This window comes from Akebia trifoliata, chromosome 3 (assembly GCF_017979445.1).
Source record: "Akebia trifoliata isolate Shusen 1 chromosome 3, ASM1797944v1, whole genome shotgun sequence".
Taxonomy (NCBI): domain Eukaryota; kingdom Viridiplantae; phylum Streptophyta; class Magnoliopsida; order Ranunculales; family Lardizabalaceae; genus Akebia; species Akebia trifoliata.
In genome coordinates this window covers 40,752,303-40,771,265 of record NC_141377.1, presented here as the reverse complement: position 1 = coordinate 40,771,265, position 18,963 = coordinate 40,752,303, and the positions used below count along the sequence as shown (strand labels likewise).

At 35.0% G+C, this 18,963-nt stretch overlaps 1 protein-coding gene across 1 annotated transcript; it reads left to right on the top strand.

Moving 5' to 3' along the window:
* The first annotated feature begins 1,138 nt into the window (after positions 1-1,138).
* On the top strand, positions 1,139-16,228 carry LOC147406970 (P-loop containing nucleoside triphosphate hydrolases superfamily protein). Its single transcript, XM_086435337.1, has 16 exons — positions 1,139-1,291; positions 1,435-1,611; positions 1,706-1,864; positions 1,943-2,032; positions 2,126-2,254; positions 5,451-5,551; positions 6,593-6,707; positions 7,492-7,623; positions 8,716-8,781; positions 10,924-11,100; positions 13,173-13,268; positions 13,681-13,821; positions 15,121-15,203; positions 15,341-15,378; positions 15,498-15,712; positions 15,868-16,228. The coding sequence occupies exons 1-16, from the start codon at positions 1,169-1,171 to the stop codon at positions 15,964-15,966; spliced, it is 1,941 nt and encodes a 646-aa protein (XP_086291463.1). The 5' UTR covers positions 1,139-1,168; the 3' UTR covers positions 15,967-16,228.
* Positions 16,229-18,963: the final 2,735 nt, after the last annotated feature.

Below are 18,963 nucleotides of genomic sequence, written 5' to 3'. Positions count from 1 at the left end.
TTCTATGAAGTCTTCAAGAAAACTCCTCGAAACTCCTTCAAGACCTTGGACCAAAAGAAAACAAGACCCAAAATGTTCAAGATAATATCTTTAGTCTTTCCCTATTCCATTGAAAGTGCGATTATTCGACTATTTCCTAACACTCCAACAAATAGCAAACAGGATGATGCTCCACAACAGCCGTTTCACACCTAAGAAAGAAAAGCCAAGAAGCAAAAAGATCTCTAACCGTTCCTGGCATGCATGTTGAGACACTGAACAATCTAAAATAATGAGACCAAATCTCCGAAGTGAAACTACAACAAAGAAGAATATGGTCTGCTCACTCCCCATCTCTCAAGCATATCTATCTATAATATATAAGTTAGGGGGGCGGTTCAAGGGCCATATGAGAAAACATATGAAAAAACTTTCGTCTTTCAAAATAAGAGTTAGAGGTTTTGGATTGAGCTGATTTTTTGCAAGAATGGTCACTATGATGAAAAGATCATCCTCACAAAAAATCAGCTCAATCAGAAACTTCTAAATCCATCAAAAGTGATTTACAAATTAGTGATAAAATTTGGTAAAAAATCGACGGTCCACATTCTAAATCACTTTTAATGGGGTTAGAAGTTTCAGATTGGGCTGATTTTTTTTTTTTTTGGATGATCTTCCCATCATAGAGATCATCCTCACAAAAAATCAGCTCAATCCAAAATTTCTAACCCATATTTTAAAATTTTATTAAAAACGAAAGTTTTTACATATGTTTTCTCATATGGCCTTGAACCTGACCCATAAGTTAGATTCTATTGCCACACAAACTTTTTTGAACATCACCCCAATTCATATATCAGTCACCAAAGAATCTGCACACATCTTGGTGTGACGTTAGCAAAGTTGGTGTGGCAATAGAAGTTCTCTTATAAACATATAAAATCTACTAATGGGCTGGGTTGAACATTGTTAGGCCTTATGACGGCCCATATTTAACGGATTGAAAATTTTCTTAATCCGAAACTAAAAACCTTTGCATGCTCTGACTCAATAGAGGTCTTTTTGGACCGCCCTGGTTAGCTGGAAATGGGCTCTATTGACACCCAACGGCTGAGATGGGAAGATCTCTCTTAAACTTCGTATCTGATCTCTAGGAAACCTGTATTTCTATGTCCGTCTCGGCCGTTGGATGGGCACACGAGAGGCATCTAACCCCAAAAAATACCTAATTCGACTGTATTTTTTCGCGCCTCCTCACTTCTCTGGTTCTATATCTCTCTACGCAGGAACAAAGAAAACTGTTCGTCAACCGGTAATTAAAACCCTAATTTCTCTACTCCAACTTGTTCGTTTAATCCAAGTTTTGACAATTCTCGGTTCATAGAAACTCCAATCTGTAAATCTCTAGATGTTTACTTCTAATTACATTTAAAAACCTGGTTCTGTGAAATCTAGGGCTCCATGGATAATTCCACAGAAAACTCATCGAACGTGAAGCAAGAAGAAGAAGAGGAGGAAGAGGAGCAGACCTTCGAAGAACTTGGGTTAGATCCTCGCCTGATTCGCGCTCTCACTAAGAAGGATGTCTCTAAACCAACACCAATTCAACGAGTCGCGATCCCATTGATTCTGGTTAGCTATTTAAAATGTTTTGTTTTTTTTTTTTTTTGTGTGTGTGGAAAAGTTGCATAATTTTGATTTTATAACTTCATTCACCTCTATATAGGAAGGGAAGGACGTTGTCGCTCGGGCGAAAACTGGTTCCGGAAAAACCTACGCGTACCTCCTTCCCTTACTCCAGAAGCTCTTTGCCGATTGTGATTCGAAGAAGAAGACTGCCCTAAGTGCTTTTGTTCTCGTCCCCACTCGAGAACTCTGCCAACAGGTATAGCAAGTTAATTCCCCATTTAATTAATTCTTTTTAATCCTAATTATCATTTTTTACTTTTTTAATCAATTACAGGTTTATGGAGAGGTATTATCGCTCATTGAGCTCTGTAGAGTTCAATTGAAAGTCATTCAATTGACAAGTGGAATGCTGGATTCTGATTTGGTTGGTTCATTATCTAGGATTTTTTCTGTATAAGCTTTATACGAAATTCTAGTGATTTTTTGTTGTTAATTGTGACCTTATATTTGTTTGCAGCGAGCTGCATTGGCAGGGCTGCCAGATATTGTAATATCAACACCAACTTGCATTTCAAAATGCATGTCAGCAGATGTCCGTCAAACAACATTCATCCAAGATTCACTTTCAATCTTAGTTCTTGACGAGGTGCGAAGTTGATATCATTGCTTTTTTTTTTTTTTTTTTGTTGGTTATACTTTTGTAGTTGTTTCTTAGCTTTTTTGATTTATTTCTTATAATCTGAAGACCGGGTTTTAAATTTAAGTTTGTGTTAAATGATAATTTGATTACTAAAAAACTTAAGCTCGGAATTTTGGCTTTTGGCTATGGCTTCGACAAGACTGAAGCTAGTTTAGTTGTTACTGTTTTGGGTCAAACCATCGCTACATTTATGCAAACATGTGATTCAGTCTTGTACCAATGCCCTTGGTTGAAGCATAACCAATTAGGTTGAAACCAATTCTCTATAGTGTTCATAATGCCTACAATATGGGATATTATCTCATTGATGGTATATATCCTCCACGCATTGGTTTAAACCATTTCTTCTGCCTAGGGAGTAAAGAAGTTACATTTTGCTATGATGTAGTTGTAGCTAGAAAGGATTTGGAGCGGGGCATTTGGGATTTTTTAATCTTGATTTGCAATTGTACATGAACCAACACAGTTTTGGGTAGGGGTGCACATTGGATTGGGTAAATCCGAGAACCGAACCAATTCGAAGCCTTTTGGATTGGATTGATTCAGATTGAGCATGGTTTAGTTCGGGTGCAGATTGTATATAAAAAAATCCGATTGATTTGGTTCGGTTCCGGATTAGGGGTATAATAGAATCGAACCAATCCGAGAACCGAACTAATCCGAAGTATATATATATATGTTTATTTATTTAAAAATAAAATCCTTTCTAAGTTTCGTTCTTCTATTATCTATTTCTCTCTTCTTCAACTTCATCTCCTCTATTTTTTTTTGACAAAAACTCATAAAAAAAATGTACACAAATCCTTCTCTCAACTCTCAAATGGATCAACCGATTCATAGAAAAACTTTTTTAAAAAGTTTGATTCCTTATTTTTTTACGAGAACTTTTATGCCGTGTTTGTTAGATGAAATATACTAGACAAACCAAGACTTAGATTCGTTAATCTACTATTGATGGATTAGTTTCCTCACTAATCCATCCAAAATATCAATTTTAAAATTGTAATTTTTCTTTTAGTCTTATTGAGTTTCTTCTAATATTCAATTTATACAGATTTCAGTCAAAATTTAATCATAAAATCATTTTCATTTTAAAAATAGGCATTATTTATGATCTGATCCAAAGGGTTCTTCTTTTTAAAGAAAAAATACTAGTTTTTCTATTTTGAAAGTATGAGAACCGAGAACCGATCCAAACCAATCCGAATCAAGGTTGGTTTGGATTGGTTTGGTTCGGTTCCAATTTTCCAAAAATCCGAACCATGTGCACCCCTAGTTTTGGGATCTTGGTACTCTTGAAGATATTATGAAAATGTGCTTTATTTTGCACAGTATGATCGTCAAAGATGACAAGATGGCTTTAGGGATTTTGATTGTAAGACATCGGACCATAATTTGTCAATAGTAGTTTTGTGAGAGTGTAACAATGAGTTTGGATATTCCGTGTCTCATCATCTAAGAATTGGAGATAGGAATGCCTATCACACCCTTTGCAATAACTTAGTTGAGCATATTTGGCAATATCATGGAGAAATATAGTTTTTTTTTTCTTAATGATTGTAGCTTTTAAATTTAGTTGGAACAAGCTGTTGCAGTATTAGAATTTCCAGTATTTCATTTATTGAATGATAGAACATTACATTCATTAATTAAGAAAAATATTAAATTAGTGGAAAAAATAAGACAAGATATTTCTAAACATATGTTTTTTGAAACTTATTGTTTGTTTATCACTATTTAGAACAATGATTCGTCATTGGAGCTCCTTTTAGTGGGATCTCTACTTAGGAGTTAAAATTGTTTATGTCCATTGACATGATTTTATAATTCTTATTTCTTAGTTCTCTCTCATTCATCATCACTAACATCTGCAGTTATGTCGTTCCCTATTCAATCAGACTTCGATGATCTGCAATATTTTGTTAATCTCGTTCAATGCTATGGGAGTGGGTGGATATACTTGTCAACACTACAACAATTTTAGTCTGGTTGACTGCCAAACCATCAAACCTAACATCATGAATCACCTTCTTCATTTGTGAACTTTTTTTTTCAGCCTTATTACCAATTATTTCGTTTTGATTTCTCTCTTGAAGACTTTTCGTCCATATCTATGTTGGAGTTGAGGGAGTCGAAGGTTATGCAGTTTGGACTACAGGTTTCTTGACGTGTGTTCTAATTTCATCTCACTTATAACTAAGACACAATATTTCCGTAACATGTATCATATGTGAAATATCTTTTTGAATAGCAAGATATATGAATATGGTCTCACCAATCTGAAAATCAACCTGCCCCCCCCCCCAAAAAAAAAAAAAAAAAAAAAAAAAAACAAAACAGAAATGAATATCTAAAATTTGTAATATTTTTTACCTTGTTTGCTTGTCAAATTCCACTTTGTTGCCTCATATGTTCTTAGTTAAAATAGTTAGAAAACTTATTGACCGCCTTTGGAATCATAGACCAATGGTGAGACAAATAAATGTTAGTTTTATTTTGTTGGGAAGAGAAATAAAAGCAAACATGATCCAAGAACACCGCCATAATCTAGTATTGCCTATAATTGGTCTTGGGAGATGGCCAACCAAGCTCTACAAAGTGCTTCCTCTTCGTCCATACTAGAGTATTTCTACTTTGTGAGGTTCCTTTAAGCTTTGAGAATCCTCAAACATCATAATCATCCATTGTTAAAAGTGAGAAGATTTAAAAATAACAAGAAAAAAGAAAGAATTTAGGACTCCACAAAATATAGAGCTAAAATAAATCAAATTTTGGGAGGAAGAATGCTAAGAAAGTGTAAAAGAGTGGAGCTTATGGAGTTCAAAAAAATCTTCGAATATATGACCGTTGCACATTCGAGACTAAGAGAAGGTCTCCCTTCACTTGAATAAATGATGATAAATAGTTTTGCTTTATTTTTTATGACGGAACTTTCTTTTTTCCCTTTCTTTTTTATTCTTTTTCCCATGTTCCAAATTACAGTGCGTGGTTCACACTAACTCAATTTGTTGTGCTGTTTTCTTATTATGGATTTTTTGTGGATGTGTTTCTCTTTTTTGGTAATTTGCTTATTGATGTTAAACCCCACCTTCACATCGACACCTTTGGAAAAAATATGCTTATTTATGTTTATTTGTCTCAGGCAGACCTACTTTTGTCATATGGCTACGAAGATGACCTGAAAGCGCTTACTCCTCATGTATCTCGGCGTTGTCAATGCCTTCTTATGTCTGCAACCTCAAGGTAAAATTATTTTCATGCCCTTCTACACATTATTAATAGCACTTGTTATTATTTTTACAGTTTTTAGCTCTGCCAATAGTATCATGGCCCTTTTGGCAACTCTAAGCATTTGTGGCTGCCATTCCAGGGCATGCCTATCAGTGTATCTTTGTTCTCTATCTGATACCCGAGAAACATAGGGCCTGTTACCATAAATTTATCGTAGATAATAGAGAGCTAAAATTCTCTTGAGAATGCTTAACATCTCACCCCACCAACTATAGTATTGGATGTATATTGATTGTTCCCTTTCAATTGTAATCTTGTTATCCATTTCCCTGTCTCTATTGTATTAAGTGAAGAGGGGTTGGTATTACTTCGGCCATGTAGTTTTCATATGTGTCTACCTTTCTATGCTTGCATTTGTCTAACACCACTGGTTTTTATTCCTGTAGCTGTCACTCCAGCCTGCCACTGCAGTGTGTTTGTTGGAACTCCCTTCCCTTTTTGGTTCAATTATGGACTGCAGTTGTGGGTGCTGTAATGTAGAATTCCTAATGGATCCAATATAGCGACATGGGAGTAATATAAATAGTTGATTATAACTTCAACTTTGAGGTTATTGTGGATTGAAGATGTGGACTTGACATTATCAGAATTGTTAGTGGACCTGTGAAGTTTCTTGTGTCCATAATAACCTCCATCAATCTTGAGTAGCTTCCCATCCCTAGGATTGTCCTTGTTTAATACAATGCAGCGTGCACATATTCTATTTTGGTCCAACTTTTCTTAAAGCCCTTAGTTTGTAAGGGCATAGTTCTAGCTTTGAATTCACTCTCTCACCAGTTTCATCGACCAATGTTGGTATAATGAAAGTAGTTTGGTGATGGGTAGACAATATTAATCAGACACTTGCACCTTTTTCGATTACTTCTTAAAAAAGAATGAACACCTTAACAGGCTTGAGATTTAGTTATAAAATTGTTTTGCAAAGTTTTAACTTCATTGCATTCTTTCTTTCTAAGGTTGATTTGTACCAATTTCTTCATATTGTTTTGGCAGTGCTGATGTTGAGAAGTTGAAGAAACTTGTGCTACACAACCCATTCATTTTGACTTTACCAGAAGTAGGAGATGTTAAGGATGAGATTGTTCCCAAAAATGTTCAACAATTTTGGGTAAGAGTCACTATCTAATATTTACTTAGTCAAGAAATTGTGAAGTGTTAATGCAGGTGTTTTTTCCTCTCTTGTACTTTTCCTCTTTCAATAAATTTTATTATTACCTGTAAAAAAAGCAAATGCGTACTTCCACGTTGTTCTGGCTTAATTGTGCATAGATATCTATCCTCCAAGAAATTTCTCTTGTGATGGTAGTTACTTTGTCTCCCATAAAATAGTGATGCTGCCCATCTTTTGTGTGCAAACTCACTAGTTTATGGAATATTATGTGATCGACATTTACTGATCAACTCAAAAGAAAAATATTATGAAAGGACAATACGAGCAGCCATGTTATGGAATTGAATGTTGGGCGGTCAAGAAACATGTCCATGGAATGAACATGGACATATTTAAGATTAGGATGGTGAGTTTGGGTGTTGAAATGGTGCATCTTTCTCTCACACCGTCATCTCTATGATAAACAAGACACCGTTTCCCTTACATCATAATAAGCTATCAACATCAGGCCCACCTACCTACATTTGGCCCCAACCCACGACAAGCAATAACCTATGCACAAATCACAACAACAGGACAAATGAGGCTTGCGGCTCTCCATAAAACATACAGTTGTGAGGAGAGAAAAAAACATTTTATAGATCGGCACTAGAGGAAGGTTCTAGTTTCCTAAGGATCAGTCAGGTTTTCTAAAGATACATTTTTTCTTGGGAAATCTCTACGAGTATACTCCCATCTCAGCTGCTTGTTTAATCTCACCTCCATTCTGTGTTATGTTCAGATTTCCTGCAGTTCTCGTGATAAGCTACTTTATGTCCTCGCTCTCTTGAAGTTGGAGCTTGTTCAGAAAAAAGTGCTGATATTTGTTAATACTATTGACATGGGTTTCAGATTGAAACTCTTTCTGGAACAGGTATGGTTACATCTAATACATCTTTTGTGTACTGCATTCTCCTGTTGTTTTCTAGTGGGTTTACCCAATTAGTCTCTTTGTATGCTTATTTATCTTTTATCCTAATTGTTGTTTCTATAGCCGTACAAAACCATAAATAGTATAAAATAGAAACTTGATCTTATAACAGATATAGCAGTTGTAGATGCAGTACATTTTACCCTGATTATAATAGTTGCACTGGATCTTTTGGTGCGTCTAATTTTGAGCTCAATGTTGTTTTAGGTGCTCCAGTCAAGTGCCTAATCTGATACTCATTTGCAAAATTTCTAAATATGTCAAGTACTGATCCTTTCATTTGATCCTATACAAGTGATTTATGCTTGTTGGGACCATGAAAAAGTGAAAAGAAAAGAAAAATAGAGTTCAAAGTTTTTGAGCAACACGAGGATTAATATGAACCTAGTTTATTGGGCGTGGAATGAAAGTGACATGGTATAACATTTAAACTTGAAACCAAGTGTCGATGATGAGTACATTATCTATTTTTAAGTATCTTGATAGACATATATGTGGATATTCACACATAAGGCAATTAGGTAAGATACTCAACTTTCTGGTAGGGTAAAAATATCTCACCTAGATTTGAGAGAACTGGGTTTCAAAATCTATCTAGTCATTCCAGATGAGTTTATTCTATCAAAAATAAAAAGATATATTCATGGTAACCTTTTATCTATGCAAGATGGGTCTTTAGACATTGAAGCAGAGGCACCTAGTTGTATGTTTCTCTAGAAAGGTTTTGTTGAACTCCTGTATTGGTTTATGCATATTTCATTTGTGTGTACTATCATTCATTCCTAAATAATTTGCAGAAATTGAGGTCTGAACTTAAACCGTAATCATAATTTACCACTACTGAAAATTCGATCAGGCAGTCTAGTTTAGTTTAGTTTTGGGATGACAAGATATTTCTTAGGTAGTAAGCAAGAAAATGTTATGCCATATGAACAAGAAAACTTACAGGTTGTGTATCATGTATTTGTTTCACATCTTAGTGTTGGAGTTTCTCCATTTCCCCCAATAATTGACATGACCATTTATTTATGGCAGTTTGGAATAAGATCAGCTGTTTTAAATGCTGAGTTGCCGCAAAACTCACGTCTCCATATCCTTGAGGTATGCCATTTTTTATTGGTAAATTTGACGTTTTAAAACCTTTTAGGTGTGTTATTTAGTGATTCTAATTCCATATTTTTTATGATCGAGAAAGAATTATTTATTAAAACACACTGTTTTTGATAGATTTGTAAGGAATGTATTAATGAGAGAAAGAAAGGAATACAGCCTAATGGACAAGAACTTCCTCAAAGAAACTATACAAAGATGCGGGTTCTCTTACATAGCCATTCACCGAAAAACAAAATAATTTAAACTAAGCCTTTTACAATCCTTTAAGATTTATGATTCTAGACCATCAAAACAACACTTTGATCTTTGGGACCAACAAATCAAAAGACTTCAATTTCTTCAAAAACCCTCTTATTTCTGTCTATGAATTCCCCAACAAATTTTGAAGGGGAAAAGTTGCTACAGAGCCTTTCCAAGAAAGAGGATGCATGACATGACTAACTGCAAAAGGTATCTTCCACACTCCTTACATGATCCAATTTTTTTTATAGGTATGGATTAGTGGTTAGCAAATGAAGCTGGGTTCAAGTGGTTTGAGCCTAAGATGTGAGAAATGATTTGTTGACTCCCTGCTTCATTTGCACATTCCATAATAATAGAAAATAATTTTCTTTCAAGAAATGAGTGTCGATAACTCCATATTCCCTATTTTCTCCAAGGAAGCCGTCCAAGCAAAAAAAGGGCCTTATAGGGGATTGTGAGAACCCCAAACATGGAACTAGTACCATCAATTGGCCTGCGCTATGGTTGAATTGAATGATCTATCTCCCAAAGGCCCAAGGTATCAAACTTCCAAACGTTCTTATACACAAAAGGAACAGTTGTGGAATCTCCAATGGTAACAAGAAGACTCAGAAATATGTCCCACCTTTTAATTGTTCAATTTAAAAAAAAAAAAAGAAGCAAATCCAGTATGATTCTTCTTCCCCTGATTCACAAAAATATTTTACAAGGAAGCTTTCTTTACTCGACAAAGCATACATGGAAGGCTCGACTTCCGTTTTGATTAATGAAGTTACCTTTACCTATCGAAAAAAAGCATACATGGAAGGGAAAGAGACCTTCAAAGGAAGATTGTTGCACCGAAGAGAGGATTCCTCTTCTAAATTAATTTCCCGCATTTGAGATCCTTTCATAAGCAAAAGTGGATCTAGTACATATATATATTTTGATAATTCAAAGATCTTTATTAATAACATGGTTGAGGAAAAGGAAAGCACAAAAGAAGACGAAGCTCTAAGCAAACTACACAATGATGCTACACACCCAGTCCCATTTGGCTATGAAGTCTTCAAAAAAGACCCCCTTAGACTCGACGAAAATCTTGCCCAACAAAACGATTGACCCCAAAATAGAACAAATAATGTTTTGAACTGAGGATTCCTTTCCCTCCAAATTTCCCAACAAATGGCAAAGGGGGTAATGCTCCAAAGTTTTCTCTTAAATGCTGAGAAGCCAACCCCTATGGCAAACCTTTCTTCCACTAAATTCTGAAAAGGAACCTGGAGCCCACAACAACTCCACCCCCAAAACGTCTTAGAAAGTAGTACCAAATCTCGAAGGCCACCTTGCAATGAATGAACAAGTGATCTATAATATCTTCACTATACCTCATCATACATTACTCCCATAGTTAACCCGACACCATCCTCTGCCAAATAGTCTGCAAACTGTTGTAACAAGATCCTTGGCATCATGATTCTAACTACCCTACCAAGGATGCTTCAGCAACTAGTTTCAAAGTTGACCTGGTATTATGGATTGAAAATGTTAGTATTTGCACATTTTCATCATGTTGAGATTTGATGTGTATAAATTAAATGTTCGATGCTTACGGTCTTATTCACATTATGGTATCTCCGTAGAAATAGGAGTTATGTTAATGTTTTTTTTGTTTGGTTTTGTTTTTGGTGGGTAAGCTGGACTTGAACCCACGACATCAAAGTTGCTTTGCAAAGTGTCAAAACAAATGAGCTATGAGTTATGTTAATGTTATTTATTAGCTTGTGATGTTTGATGTTTCCTTTGTTCAGTCCCATTTTGATTCTTATTTGATGATAGAATTTTCTGGCTCTGGTTTTTCATGGTGATTACAAATATAATTCCTTGTACATAACTGGTTTTCATCAGGAATTCAATGTGGGACTGTTTGACTATTTAATAGCAACTGATGACAGCCAAATAAAAGATGAGCAAGTCAATGAGGAGAGTCATGTTGCAAGTAAGAAATCTAAAAAGCATCTCAGGCAAAAGTTGGACTCGGAATTTGGAGTTGTGAGAGGAATCGACTTCAAAAATGTGTACACGGTATGTAAATAATTTGGAATTTTCGTTTTTGCTGGAAATCTTTTTGGTTATCTGACGTTGGAAGTATTTGAGGTAGTTGGAGTGAACCTGGGAATATGTTGGATTCCATATGATCAAATAGCGAAGCATCAGTTATACAAACAAATAGGCCAGTTCTAGACTAGGAGTTTAGGCTGAAAGTAATATCCTGACATATTCTTGAGTTTCAAAATTTTCTTAACCAGTATGTTGATGATATTACCTCTATTTTAAATCAGCGAAACAACATTCCTTCAATGTCCGATGTTAGCTTCCTGCATATAAAGCCATAAAGCCAGATTGATTAGTAGGGGTGTCGATTGAGCCTGCTAGCTCAGCTTGGTTCACCTGACAAAACAAAGGTTAGGGCCTAAGTATTGAGGCTTAAAGGTAGGGCCTCAATAATTTTCAGCCCATCAAATTTGGGTTGGGCTAGGGCTTAATAGTGCCCGGCCCGGCCTGCTACAATATCTTATAGATATATTCATAATATATTTAATTTGATGAATATTTTTTGGTAAAACTTATAAAAACATTAAATAATTGTATATTTACAATTTAACTCTCATCTATAACCATTATAGGTTAAATAAGACATTACTATCAAATTCAATTGGGTAACCTTGCAACACACAAAAAAATTATTTTAAAAGTACATTTTTTCGTTAAAAATATTAAATTGTAATACTTTTATTTGGCTCGAACCTGGCCCGAGCCTGTTAGGGCCATACTAGGACTTAGTTGACTTAGGCCTGATGGGGGTATAGGGGTAATCTAGGTAGAACCTGCCTCTTTAGGACCCAGTTAGGGCTCAATCAAACCCCGCTTGAACATGCTCATTGACGGCCCTATTGATTAGTGAGATGGGAGTACTTAAACCAGGTTCTACTTTTGGTGTCATTTAAGTCTCAGTTCTTCATATGCTAAAATGTTTCATTCCTGTTCTTTTATATTATCAATTATCTTACGTTTAAAGAAGTACTAGTGTACATTATCTCAAGTGTGCAATGGCATGACACAGGTTCATGTTACCAAGGTGTGTTTGGACTATTTTGTTTGACTTGGCTGTTATCCAAGCCAATTAAATTCAACTACAAAACTCTCGGACCTTTTTCTCTTTTTTCTTGACAAGTAACCAAACTCTAGGATGTTTGTATTGCCTTGCAAGATATTTTCCACTATTTGTCGTACATTCTATGTTTTGGTGCTCTAAGCATAAAATGGGCAGACTTGACCCGAAAACTGTCTTTAGCAGGTTTGTATTCTTGAAGTAGTTCAGAATTTAAAAAAATGGGCTGAATATGGCTTAAAGTCCTTAGACCCACCTGGATCTGAATCTATATTTTGCTTTGTAAACTATATTTTTAAGTTTTTCAATATATCCTTTTCTATTACTTTTGTACAAGAAGAATTTTTCTAAAATGAAATAGTATAATGGTAAAATAGAATACTATTATGAGCTTGCAAAGAAGTAAAATAAGTTAAAAAAAGGGCAAACATTCAGAACTTATCCAACCCAACCGGAGTCGGATCTCGATCTGAATCAGTATAATAATATCTGGATCTGAGTGTGGATTTACTTAGATCCAACACGGGGTTGACCCATTTTATGCCCTAAATTTTTTTGACAGGAATTACTGAGAACTGGGAAGGTTTCCCGTCAGGAACCTAGATGGGAACCTAGATGATACTTGGGAAGCGTTAAGTTCTACAGATCACCAACAAATAAGATACACAAATATGCAAACCTATTAAGGAAAAAGATAACACAAATCAGTGAATCTCGAGTGATTTATATGGGGACATGAGATGTTTCAACACCTGTGTGTTTGATAACTGTGGGGATGGTATAGTATTCCTGAAGCATATTACCACTAGAATTTGTTTCGGAGAAACTATTCCTGACCGGAGTTTTTTTTTCTTTTGCCATTTATAGTGTACCCATTTCTTTTACTTGCTACTTGTTGTCTACTCGAAATTGAATCTCTCTTTTTTTTTTCCTGACTGTATGTTAGTACTATATTTAACAAAACTTGCTCACATCTTTTTGACAGGTTTTAAATTTCGACATGCCTAAGAATGCTGCTGGATATGTACATCGAATTGGACGTACTGGGAGAGCATATAATACTGGTGCATCTGTTTCTCTTGTAAGTTGTATACAATTAACTTACTATACATTTAATTCGTGCTCAAGTAAAGATTATCCACACAACAAAGATTTTAATATCTTAAATATCAAAATTTTCACTGGGAAGAAAATCTTTACTGTATCAAGTATTCTTAAAATATATTTAGCATCGACTTCTTTTTGTCTTGAAGTACTTATTTGTAAAAAAATTGATAATGCTGGATCTTTGATAATATAAGGGGAAATTTGACTTAGATATATATTTGTAAAATATGTTTTAGTTTGTATTTTTACCTTCTGTTAAAATAATAAAGTATCTGCTTTGATTTTTTATTTTTTTTAACAGAAGACAGAATTTTCATTCTTCTTTTATTGGTAATTGTCTATTGTAGCATTCACATTAAGTGATTGGTGATAATATTTGTTATCAGGTTTCTCCAGATGAGATGGAAGTTTTTGATGAAATCAAAACCACTTTGGGGGATGACAAGGACCGGGCATCCTCAAATTTCATCGCACCATTTCCTTTACTTACTAAAAATGCAGTAGAGTCATTAAGATATAGAGCTGAGGTAAATGTTTTGTTATTATCATACAGATAAATTCTATTTTATTTATCTAATACTTAATTATGGGAATGGAGTTATTGGACTCTCATTATACATGTATATGGTATGCTTTTACGTAAGGTAGATAATGAACTTCTGAGCTTCTATAGATTAAGTTCCTTATTCTTCTTGGATTAAGAAATACATATTTTCACCCCTGAGCTAATTTTACAATTTCCAGTGAGATGGTGGCTACTTTTTATTTCTTTCTTTCTTTGGGTGGGTAAGGTGGACTTGAGCCCATGATCTCATAGTTGCATTGCAATATGTCAACTGAGCTATGATGGCTTCTTGGAATCAAGTTTGTGTTGAGATACATTGTTCTACTTATATAAATGTGATTCTGTTCTGTAGCTTCCTTCCAACTAACTAGGATGCCATCTTAAGATGTTGTGATCTCCAGTCCCCTGGTTTGTGTTTACAAACTTGCCACATAATCAGTCTTTGTACACTCTCAACCAAGCCCGATCCATCCATCCTACCCTATGTAATAGTTTCACTAGGACCTTTAAGAGAGAATTATGTAGTTAATTTTGAGTATGCCATTGTATTTGTATGCAAGTTCCTGTGTATGATTCTTAGAAAATGTGAATTATCTTCTAGTGTTTTTAATTTTTAATAAGTCAGATTCATTAACTAAAAGAAAGGAAAAGGACATCGGGGAGACTCGCCTAAGGTACAGCTCTATGTTTTCCTTTAAACAAGCTCCTAACTAAAAATAAAATCCTCGAAAAAGTGGTTCTTGCACTCATCAAAGAATTTTCACCAATACAAAATAAAGCCTTAAATGGTAATACCGGCCTTGTGGTTCGGATACTCCTTCCCATGGAAAACATGCCGATTTCTCATTTTCCAAATATCCCAATAACCTACTAAGATGGTCAAACCCCATAAGACCCTTTTTCTCAAATTAAAAACTGTCAACTTGCTAATTTTGAAAATGATATAAAATCAGTCGAGGAAAGATCCAGTAATACCAAAGAGAGTTTTGCAATGAGACTAAATATCACAGGAGAAATTGTAAGATTCTCCACTAACTTCACATAAAGAGCAAAAGTCAAATAATTATACCACAGAGAAACATTGTAGATTTGTAAGTTCATGATTCTATGCCCTGCTAGCGTGCTTGTTTTTCTCATCCTAAATTTCAAAGCTTTAGAATATATATCTACTTTAAGCGAGCAATCTTGAGACTGTGATATAGTGAATAGTGTACTATTTGTGAACTCACAAATCATTGATGACTGGCTTTGCATTTTACAGGATGTTGCGAAGAGTGTAACAAAAATTTTAGTACGAGAAGCACGGGCTCGGGATCTAAGGAATGAAATTCTGAACTCTCAAAAGTTAGTATTATTTCTCAGCCTATTGATTATTTTTTGGGACTACAACTGTTACATTGTCAGTTCCTTGTCCTGCTATCCATCCATTTTCTTAAGTAAGTATGAGTGTTTCACTGACCAATATAGTCACCATTGTCCAGGTTGAAATCTCATTTCGAAGATAATCCGAGAGACCTTGGTAATGGAGTTTATTGATTGGATTTTTTTTTTTAGGTCTTTAAAATGCTATGTTTTGCACATTTTTTCTAGCTTCTACTTGTGAATTTCATTTATTGAGTCGTGCTGGTGATTGAATAGATCTACTGAAGCATGACAAGGTACTGAGCAAGAAGGCTCCTCCCACGCACTTACGTGCTGTGCCTGAGTACCTCTTGGACCCAACAACACAGGAAGCCAGTAAGATCATTAAGATTGCTAGGGCTGCAATGGGGAACACTAAATCAACTCACCGCCTGGGATCTAAGGGGGGATTTAGAAAAAGTAAAGACCCTCTCAAGACTTTTTCTGCTGAGGTGTGCAGCTCTTATCTTTCCTTTTTCTTCCTGGTAGTGAAGATTTGTTACAGTTGAAGTGTGAATTTAATACACAATTTTTTTTTGGGTGATTAATATACTGTATGATCTGTAGAAACTTCTTGTTTTATGGTTTTGCATGATGTTTGGTTCAGGCATCAAAGAGATCTTTCAAGAATGGTAGAAGGAAAGGCAAAGACACAGGAGATGACAGCCATAAACATAAGAAGAGAAGGTTTAAGGATGCTAACTGAGTCGTGTCATATACTGTAAATCTTTTCTTTGATAATCTATGAACTGGGGATGGCAATTGCCCCAACAGTTTTGTTCTAAGTTACCTGTGATAAATGTCCAGATTCTAGAGTTCACTTCATTGTTAGTTACACCAAAAAGTTTTGTTTATTGCTAAGAACCACAGCTTAGTTCTTTTAGGTGTAATTTTATGTGCTTTTTTTGGCTTGATTCACAACTGTCAAATTGCCCCCATTGAATGTATTTTCATTTCATTTGCCCCAACTCTTTAGTGAACCCTTGGTTTCCAGATTTGAAGCAACCCCCTATCCACAAAAGCCATGCTTAATGATTCCCCATTTAGGGCATCAAACTGATTGAATTGATACAGGACTAGTGAATAAGTCTTGGCAGCCACTTTCAAATGTACCGTGCCATTATGAGATCTGCTCTTGTGGATTGTTGGAAAACTTGGTTTTGACCAACATATGCCAGTGGGCTTGGGAGATGCACAAGGCCAACAAATATCATCAACCATTTTCTCTGTGGCAATTCCATTAGAATCCCAGCATTAATTAAATTGAACCATCATAATAGACAGCTTTACCTCAGAGCAATAACAGCAGGAAAAATGAATTGTAAACACTTGTGCCTATCAGAGCAGCCACAATGATGACGGTGAAGGATCGATCTTTGGTTCTCAAACGTGCTGTGGTGGAGATGGGGTAGAGGAAAAGTAGACGATAATGGAGTGAAAAGAAGACGGTGAAGAATCGAAGTGGTGGGGATGATGGAGTGAAAAGAAGATGATTGAGGTTGGACAGCTTGTAGTTGACTCTCACAATTCACCAAGTCATTAAGTAAACCATGGACTAAATGTGGGTCGCCTATTACATCATCCGTTGGGTCTAGGAATCTGAAGAATTTGGTCATTTTATGTTTATTAAGTTGCATTGGTGTGCACCATGTGGTGGACACGAATGCAACATGTGGGGATGTCTTTCTAAATGCACTGAGTTTTGGGTTTGTATCTTAACGACCTATTCCGTTAAATCTTTCTCACCTTGACAACTCAAATCATCAATCTCAGCATTTGAATGTTGATCTCCATGATTCATGTTCGAACATCAGGATTGATCTCTCTGATTTGAATTGTGGATCTTCACGATTTGAATCATCCGTCTCACCCAATGAATGGAAGGGGCATTAAAAAAGAAAAAAATTTATTAAATGGACTATCAAGTTATTGGAAAAAAAAAATTGGACATTTAGAGAGAAATCCCTCCATCAGGGTATTTTAAGTACTTCTACCTTAAATAAAAGAATTTTGTGTGTGTGTGTGTGTGTGTGTGTGTGGAGTGGGTGTGGGTGTGGTGAAGGGAGAGGAAGTTGTCATTGAACAACTAATTAAATGCACTAATGTGAAGATGGATGTTGTCAACAGATCCAAACAAAACATTTATTTGAAAAAAAAATAAATAAAAAATAAAAAATAGAAGATTGGGATCAAATGCTACAATTAGCACAACAACAAAAGTGCACAACAACAAAAGTGCAAATATATGTAAGTAAAGAGATAAATAAAACCAACCCTAGATTTGGAATATAGATTCTAGGTGAATGTGAGATACTATTTCAATGGATATTTTTCAAATTATCAGAGGCAGTAACTATGACCTTATAATGATAAATAAATCAATGGAACAGAAGCTAAACTGAAGGGGGAGGGGAAAAAAAAAGACACCAAGAAGGCATCTTTCTTTAAAAAAATCATCATGAAAGTATATTTCTTAAAATTAGACACACATAACCATGATATAATTTAGATAATAATATTGTTTGGATCTCTGGATCTTGGCTTGTAATGAAATAATAATAAAATAATTAATAAACATAAAATTTACGTGATTCAATAAGATTGGATATATCCCTAGGTTGCTCATGGTGGCAAGTTTGTCGGGAATAATTCACTATTTCACTTAAAGCTCATAACACAATAGTTATTCAGTAAATGACATCGATGATGTACAATAGCATAACTTGAGATAAGAATGATTAGTTTAAGACACATAGGTTATCCAAGATAATTATGCAACTATTTAAATTTGAGAAATACTATTGCCACTGCAACTTTTACTAATGCCACACCAATTCTTTTATAAATCACCAAAAAGTGCACATAGTTGGTGTCATTAATAAAAACTGGTGTGTCAATAGCAACTCTATTAATTTTCCCTATTATTTTAATCTATCAAGACTATAATGACCAACGTGCCCTGACATTTATTTGAATAGCTATGTTGTTATGTAATGTGCGCTTTCTACTTGACGAAGATGGAAGAAAATGAAATACTAGGAAAGACTTCATCATTGGATAATAATCGTGTTAGACGATTTCACATTATTATGACCTAAACTTAATTAGTATCAACTCAAATCCATTAATTTCATATCGTTTTCGAGTCGGATTCACTGGTCGAGTTAAGATTGCCACCCATATTGCGCCAAGTGATGGTCCACCACCATAGAAAACAATGTTTGAGGCTCTCCATCAAGCAACGGGTTGAGATAGAATATACTCTTAGATATTGTTGATAAATACGTATCTCAAGAAAACATGTACTGATATCTAATAAACAGCTATTGGTGTCTTAAAAATGTATTTGTTTTTTCCTCTAATCTAAACAGTAGAGGCTAGAAATATCTTTTTATGATAATAAGTGAGAATATTTATGGTATAAGAGTTGGGTGAGTCTGTATGAGAACCCTACAAATTACAAAGTGTAGCAGTGATACCTGGCAGCACAAAATTTTAGGTCTTGGAGAGAACTTTAAAAAATAAAATAAAAAACAATAAAATTGGTGCCATTATAATAAGAAAACAAACAACAGGTACGACAAGCCATATGACTCCAATAATAATCTATTGTTCTTGGATTCACCCACATTTTTCATGTGTTAATAAATGGATTGGGCTTAGGTAACTGTAGGCCCGATTGAAAGAAAATTTGTTTTAAGGC